The sequence below is a fragment of the Typha latifolia genome, chromosome 14, assembly GCF_019914945.1.
Source record: "Typha latifolia isolate L0001 chromosome 14, TyphaL0001v2, whole genome shotgun sequence".
Lineage (NCBI taxonomy): Eukaryota > Viridiplantae > Streptophyta > Magnoliopsida > Poales > Typhaceae > Typha > Typha latifolia.
The window spans coordinates 4,905,721-4,913,786 of NC_133099.1; the positions used below are offsets into that span (position 1 = coordinate 4,905,721).

The window sequence follows — 8,066 nt, forward strand, 5'->3', positions numbered from 1 at the left end:
AAAGAGATTAGAGAAGAGAGAGAAATTATGAAAAAGAAGAAGAGATTAGAGAGATAGCGAGAAATAAAATAAAATAAATAAAAAATTATGATACACTGAAGGAGAAGAAAGATAGAAGAAGAGAGAGAGAGAGAATAAAAGAAATTAAAAAAAGTGAGAGAAAAATTTAATAAAATTATAAAATTATACATCGGAGTTCATTGGAGTTTGGCGAAGCTAGATTTGCATCACCGGAGTTCACTAGAGTTTTTGTCGAAGCTAGATCTCTTAGTTAGAATTTAAAAAAGTGAGAGAGTTAAAATTTTGAAGAAAATGAGAGAGAGAGAGAGAGAGAGAGAGAGAGAGAGAGAGAGAGCTTGAGTTCGAAATAAGCTCAAAATTAGCTCGAATTGAAATTATTTCAATTCAAGCTTGATTACTAAGTCAGTGTCAAAATTAATTTCAATCCAAACTTGATTAAAGCCAAACTCAATCAAGCTCGGCTCATTTACACCCCTACCACAAGCTACAATAAGCCTCTAGAAGCACAAATCTATAACATAATGTCAAAAGTAAAATGCGTAAGTAGGGAATACAACCCATTTAATTCATATACAATAACATAAATTAACTAATAATTATCAAAAGCAACCACTCCTAGATATCAAATCCTCCTCTAAATCTATGAAATGTTCCAACGATTGAAGATATAATTTGTAATAATTTATGACTAATGTAATGCATAATATTTTAGATTATACATACGCAGAAGTATCGAAATAAAACCACATTTGATACAACTAACAATAAATTCATTCTTAGTAACAACTCGTGCATTATCATGTATCACAATCCACAAGCCATATGGTAAGCTCACAAAGAGCTACAAGATGAGAAATCATCTACTATCCTCATTGAGGATAGGTAGTCATCTAGCAGTAAATTACATATGCATGATTGTCAATGCTACATGGCCGGTTATTTATGGCCACTAGACTAATGACCCCAGTCATAAACACTCCATCTACCTTTTATGATTGGCACAAACTCATATCCCCTCTCAACGTCACCGCACGCCTTATGGGATCACAAGTATACAGTTTGAAATCTTATGTCATTGGGTACTATTATAGATATAACATTTACCTCAGAATTCTTTTCTAAGATCATTAAGTATCTAATCTCCATACAAAAAAGTATTTATGCTTGTTTATACCTAGTGTATGGTTTACCTGATTGTCGCGTAAGCTAAATAAGTGTAGATTAATAATATATAACAGTTAGCTAATAGTTTGTTTGTAGAAAAAATAAAGGTTCCACTCAGTCAAAGGAGCAAGTATCGGGATAGGGATTCGAATGCCCTCAAGGTCATTTGAATGCATTTACCCAAGAGTCGGAAGATTAATTAGGCATTCGAAAACCCTCAAGGTCGTTTGAATGTATTTTTTTTCTGAGAGCCAAAAAAATAAATTAGCGTTCAAACGCCTAACGACGAGGGACTCTAGTTTAGATATTTTAATTAAGTATTTTTACTTATGTTAGGCAATAAGGTTCGAGCACTATTGCCAATTCTAGTTGAGTCAGGGAGCCACATATAAATAGATGTGGTGTGCACCTAAATTTTCATCTTGGATTATTGAAGTTAATTTGCAAGATCGTCTCCTTTTTCATTGCTCGACTACCTCTAAGATTTGGAACCCTAGCCACCATTTAGGATCTTCATTGTTGCCTTCCTCTTCATCTTGGTAGCACCCCCTTGACCTTGAGGAATGACTCTACTTCTTCTTTTTCCCTTTTCTATCGACTATCTCGACTTCCATTGTTGTCATCTCCAGTACCATACCACAATGCTATGCTGATCACACCATGCCTCTTCGACATCCCCCCTTCCACGATGCAATCCATCCCAATAGATTCGTTCTCCATCCCAAATCTATCTCAATCTCAAAAACACTTGATTATCTAATCGTTTGATCTTGAGTTACCTCTTAATTTTAGAGATTTAAAATAACCCTAACTTTTTACTTGTGAGTCGAAATCCAATTGTCTTTGGATTTGGACTCACAATAGTTGTGGGGTTAGGAAGGTGATCAGGAAGAGGGTTGATGTTCACGAAAAACCAATATTTGCATATTGACGGCTATACGAATGCAGATTGAGTAGGGAGCATTACTGACAGAAAATCTACATCAGGCTACTTCACATTTGTGGGAGGTAATCTGGTCACTTGGAGAACTAAAAATCAGAAGGTAGTTGCTTTATTTAGTGCTGAAGCTAAGTTTAGAGGAATGGCTAAAGGACTATGTGAGCTACTTTGGTTAAAAAGATTACTAAAAGAAATTGGGTGTTCATCTCAAGATACAATGAACCTGTTTTGTGATAATAAATCAGTGATAGCAATCGTGCACAACTCAGTCCAACATGACCACACCAAACATGTGGAAGTAGATCAGCATTTCATCAAGCAAAAGCTCAAAGACCAGGTTATTCGGTTTCCTTTTGTGAAGTTAGAAGACCAGCTAGCAGATATTCTTACAAAGGTTGTCTCTAACAAAATATTTCACAACTCACTTGACAAGTTGGGCATTGAGGATATCTATGCACCAACTTGAGAGGGAGCGTTGAGTGAATTATGGATGAGTAATTAAAGGAATCACAAAATATTCTAGTTACTAAGTCAGTTTTTTTATTATTGAAAGTCATCCAATATTGTAGCCTAGATTAGTGTGATTAGATCCATTCCAAATTAGCTTCATGTACAGATCACATATAGTTCATCTCTGTTCTATCTTTCAGGTGTAATGAATAAGAATACTATTTCTCTTCTCCTCAATAGTGTGCACCTAATTAATTTACAAGATTGTCTCCTTTCTTATTCGACTATCTAGAACTTCTTCCTTATTCGACTATCTAGAAGCTTTGGAACCCTAGCTACCATTTAGGATCCTTGTTGCTGTCTTCTTCTTTGTTTGGCCATGCACCTTTGACCCTAAAGAACGACCCTACTTCTTCTCTATCACTTTCCTACGAACTATCTCAACTTCCATCATTATCATTTCAACCACCTTATCATAATCGTAGGTTGATCACCACCATGCCTCTTTGGCCTCCCCCTTCCACAATCCATCTCGATAGATTTGCTCTCCATCCCAAAAACACTTGACCATCTAATTGTTTGATCTTGAGTTATCTCTTAACTTTGGAGATTCGTGACAACTCTAACTTTCTGCTCGTGAGTCGAAATCCAATTCCATCTTCAGATTTGAACCTCTAGGAATTGTGGGGTTAGAAAGTCTATTGTTACATAATAATACAAAGATTGAGATGTGATAGCTAATATACACAATGAACGTCACTATTGAGATATTAACCTCTAAAAAAATTAAAATTGTATTAAAAAATATGCCATTTTATTTATTATTTTCTTTTACAATACATCTTTATAAGACAAAAATGCTAACTTAATAAGCAATTATAAGACAATAATGGTCTTATAAGACAACATTACTATATTAATAAATAATTCCATGGCAGCAATGGTGAACAAGATTGCGAACAGTCATCAAATATTTACTGATAAGACATATTTCTAAGACAGCAAAGTTGACTATAATTTTCAACAACGCTAAAATTAGGAGTGTAATTAAGCCAAGCATGTGTAAGCCTACTCCAGCCCAAGCTTTAATCGAGCCGAGCTCAAGCCTTAATCGAGCCCAAAACCCTTAGCAAGAATTAGATTTAAAACAACTATTATGACAATAAAAGATTAAAAGAAAAGTAGATTTAGTACCACATTGACTATTTAAAAAATCTTAATAGGATATATAAGAATAAAGTTTAGTTAAGATTTTAGGGTCGAAACGGTACCCATGTTTTAGGATAAAGTTATTTTGCCCAACTCAACTCACACCGGCGTGCCGCCCGATTTGGTTTGCACGTGCTCAAATCCTAAAAATTTATTTATATCAGATAGTATTTCGGTTTGGTCTAGCTTCTATTGAAAAGGTGCATATCTATTCGAGTCCACAATTAAACTTACTTTGACTTCTGAGTAGATGTATTTGTTCACTTGAGCGGAATCCATTTGCTCGAGCGCTCATTTCGAGAGAAGAATGCTTCCTTTCGACTAGCAGTTTTTCCAACTGATTTTGCTTTGTTCACTTATTATAAATAGAATAAAGATAACCTACATTAGCGAGAAGGAAAAATTTTAAAAATTGTACATTTTTGAGTCTACTGTGTTTATTAAGAAAGAGTACTGTACTATTCACAAAGCACACAAATTTGCTGTCCAAAGGTACCCATGTTTTAAGATAAAATATTTTTGCGCAACTTAACTCACATATGTGTGACACTCTATTCATGGCGGTTAAGTTCTAAAATTTTAGTTCAAAGTAGTCTCTAGCGAGAAGGCGTATATTTTTTTTGAGTCAGCAATTAAACTATTTTTAACTTCCGAGGAGATGCTTTTGATAACTTGAGTAGAATCTTTTCACTTTAGCTTTTACGTGGAGATACTTCTATTGACAAAAAAAGGATGTTTCCTTTCGGGTGACAGTTTTTCGAACCGACTTTTCACCATTTCAGTGTGATTGTTCATTATTATAAATAGAATAAGAGAAGATTGAAGAAAAAAAATTAAAAAAATAATTCATACATTCTCGAGTCTATCGCATTCATCGAAAAAGAGTATTGGTACTGTTTTGGATGGACAATGCACTCGGATTTGCTGCATCCTTACCCATGTAGGATAGTAGTTGTATCTTGAAAGATTAGCATCCATTATTCCAGAAGGAATTAATAGGTGATGACATTGGACTCGACTTATATGATATCTTGTAATTTGTAATTGAGTTATTTATTAATTTTTTTTAATATTATTGGATAAAATTTTATAATTATTTGAATAAGATTATTGTCGCCAACGACAATTGCTCCCCAATTTCTTATGTGATTTTATCTTAAGAACGGTGATTTTTTTTATCTTTTATATTCTAATAATCTTCACTTTTGAGTTTTGAGACATTTTAATGAGCCTAAAATATAGATTTAATTTAAATAAGTGGAGGTTTAATGTTTGAAATATCATATAGACGTGGAGGAATTCGATACCAGTTTATACCTGCCCTTTAAGGCCAATAACCATTAATAAGGCCAACATGTTCTCTTCCAAGTTATATACCTTGGTATCTTTCTATGACTCGTTCAAAGATAAGTCCGGGGCAATTGCACAAGTTGACACCCATAAACATAAACATGAGAATGAAAAATAATAAGAGAGACAAAGGAGTAGTACCTCAAAAGTAGGGAGGCTGATCTCATTAAGCATCGAGTCCTTTATGTACAGTGTATGTAACCAAAGACAATGAAACAAGAGGAAACAGCAATCATTAAGTGACCAGATCTTCACATAGGAGGAGATGTTCATACTTGAAACCACTTCAATTTTCTTTTCATCCTCCTTTCGATTCTATGTGCATCTTTTAATTCTGTAACCTTTGATCTTTCTATCCCTACTCAATTTAACAACCATTAGGTATCCATCTTTCTACTCATCTCCTCCTCCTCCTCCTCCTCCTCCTTATATACAACTCCAATATGAAGCAAGGAATTATCCCTCCATTTTTTTGTAGATCCTAAGAACATGATCTGATCAATCCCAAATTATACAAATTCCTTCTCACAAAGCTTCCAAGGTGGAGCAACCCAATGGCAACACCACCATTGGCCTCCTCCCGGTCCCCTGAGGCCTTCCGGTAAAACTGTGGCCGCTGCTCTTCCTTGACACTGAGGCAACTGACGCCGACCTTTTTCCGTATGTCGTCGATCACCTTGAGATTTGCAGGTTGGCCAGCTGCGTCGGTAACATAGAACACATTCGCGGCCATCTCCCCCTTCGTCGACACCTCCGCCCGCATTACTAGTAGTCCATTTTCTCGGAATATTCGAGTTACTTCCGAGAGAAGCCCCGGCCGGTCTAGAGTACATAGTTCTAATCTCAATCCCTGAATCAAACATTAACATAACGTAAGCTAAAGATCTACAAATGAGGTAGACAAATGACACTTTTTTGAAGGAAAAAAGGGTAGAATTTTGATGGTTAATTACCTCTGATGCTCTACGCTCGATGGCTGCTTGCAAGCATTGGATAACTCTTTGCCTCTCTGCTTCAGAGCTAATGGGACTCCCATCTGTGTGTCTGATGTAGAATTCCTGCAAGATCGCACAAAGGAGTGAGTTGAAGTCCAAAGGAGATCTAACACGAGATTTAATCATTTTGAATGCTAAAAGGAACAAACCTGGTGAGCCTGATCGAGATTTGTATCGATTGTGCCGTGGAAGACGACGTACTCCATGTCGGTGAGCGTGCAGACGATGTCGAACAGTAATTTGGGCCGGTCTTGGCATTGCACGGTGACGACGGAGTAGCCTCGTTCGATCCAATTCTGGACGGAGACCGACGGTTTGGACTCCGAGATGGGGGTAGAAGAGGTGGGCTCGTAGTCCCGGTCGGCGAACATTATCTGGTGGAGGCGGCGGTCGACGTGGGCGACAGACATCGAGGAGACGGCGGTGATGGCGCCATGGAAGTTGTCGTGCTCGCCTTTGAGGAGGTGGCGGAGGCGGGACTCGATGCGGTGGATCTTTTGGGCGTCTTCGATGGGGAATCCCGAGTCCTTATCCTTGACAAAGACGAGACACGCCGTCCGGCCGTTGTGGCTCCAGACCTTCGCCTCCGAGACGCTGCACTGGAGGTCGGCGAGGACGGCGAAAACCTCTGAGAGGAGACCTGGTCGGTCGGTCCCGGTGAGCTCCAGCGCCGTCAAGCCCTCGAAGACGGTGGATTTCGTCGGGCCGTTCCATGTGCCCAACGACTGGAACATTTTAAGACAAAATTGAGCAAATGGGCCCTCTAAAAATCGGATTTTTAAGACGATGGAGTCGAGATATTGGCGATTGATACCTGCTCAATGTAGGAAATGACACTCTCGTCGGTGAGCTTGGCACCGAACTGGTCAGTGACGTGGAAGACGTCCATGAACCACCGGCCGTCGGAGGAGATGTAGCCTTTCTTGATGGAGAGGTTGAGGTCGGTGAGGACTTGGATTGCTTCCAATAGGACTCCATGCTTCCGGGCACTATCCACCTGAGCAGGAAGAAGACTCTCTCTTAATCCCCCATTAATGGAGTAGAGGATAAGGTTCACATTCTCAGTTGTTAAAGACGGCACGAATCAATTACCTGAACGAGAGTTGCAGTGGGGCAAACGGCATTGTCGATTACAACCCTGCAAAGCAAATTTAAAGCATTTTGTTAACAAGTAGCTCAAAAATTGAAGCTGAGCAGTAGAGTAGAATCTAAGGGGAAAATAGAACACTCACCTAGGAGTATCCATTCGGATAATAAGCTTCTCATACTCGTCCAAGTAAGTAGGCCACTCCATCTTCCTCTATTAGCAAAAGAGAAACGTAAGCTCCTCTGCTCCTCTCCACCTACCTCTCTGTCTGTCTGTCTCTCTCTCTCTCTCTCTCTAAAACTCTCGCCTTTGCCTCTCTTCCCTCTCCTCTAATTAGTATATATACTCACAAGAGGACGAGACCAACGAGAGCCAACTAGCAACAAAAGCCGTCGTTGCCTCTACGAAGAGGTGAAGAGCCCAATGACGGATACTCTCTTTCTCGCTTTTGGAAGGGGCGACACCGATGAGCCACACAGCAGCCCTTCGGGTTCATATTTAAAGGTCCAAACCCGCGAATCCGACAGTCATATGGATGTAGGACCCACGCCTGCCAACCAGTGAGCCGACAGCTCATGTCAGGGCCCACGAGTCGTACAGGTGGATGACACATCACCGCTAGCTTACCTGAGCTTTACCACCTCTGGCTTTGCTTCCGGTTCAAGAGTACTTCGGCCGATTTAGATCCGGTTCGGTCACACCGGGTCTGAACCGGATCCGGATTGTTGTCCTGCCCAATCCACTTTGGATAAAATAGATAGAGAAATCTAATAAAAGAATTCTACCTTTTTATTTTTATCATCATTAACACCCTATAAGATAAGTATTTATCATTTGGCTTCTGTGTTTT

General features: G+C 38.9%; 1 protein-coding gene across 1 annotated transcript; it reads right to left on the minus strand.

Annotated features, from left to right (window-relative positions):
• Nucleotides 1–5,269: 5,269 nt before the first annotated feature.
• On the minus strand, nt 5,270–7,684 carry LOC140800663 (ACT domain-containing protein ACR8-like). The gene is made up of 6 exons (XM_073155431.1): nt 7,362–7,684; nt 7,222–7,267; nt 6,944–7,126; nt 6,279–6,854; nt 6,088–6,192; nt 5,270–5,984 (listed from the first exon to the last, which is right to left on the minus strand). The coding sequence occupies exons 1-6, from the start codon at nt 7,421–7,423 to the stop codon at nt 5,616–5,618; spliced, it is 1,341 nt and encodes a 446-aa protein (XP_073011532.1). The 5' UTR covers nt 7,424–7,684; the 3' UTR covers nt 5,270–5,615.
• Nucleotides 7,685–8,066: the final 382 nt, after the last annotated feature.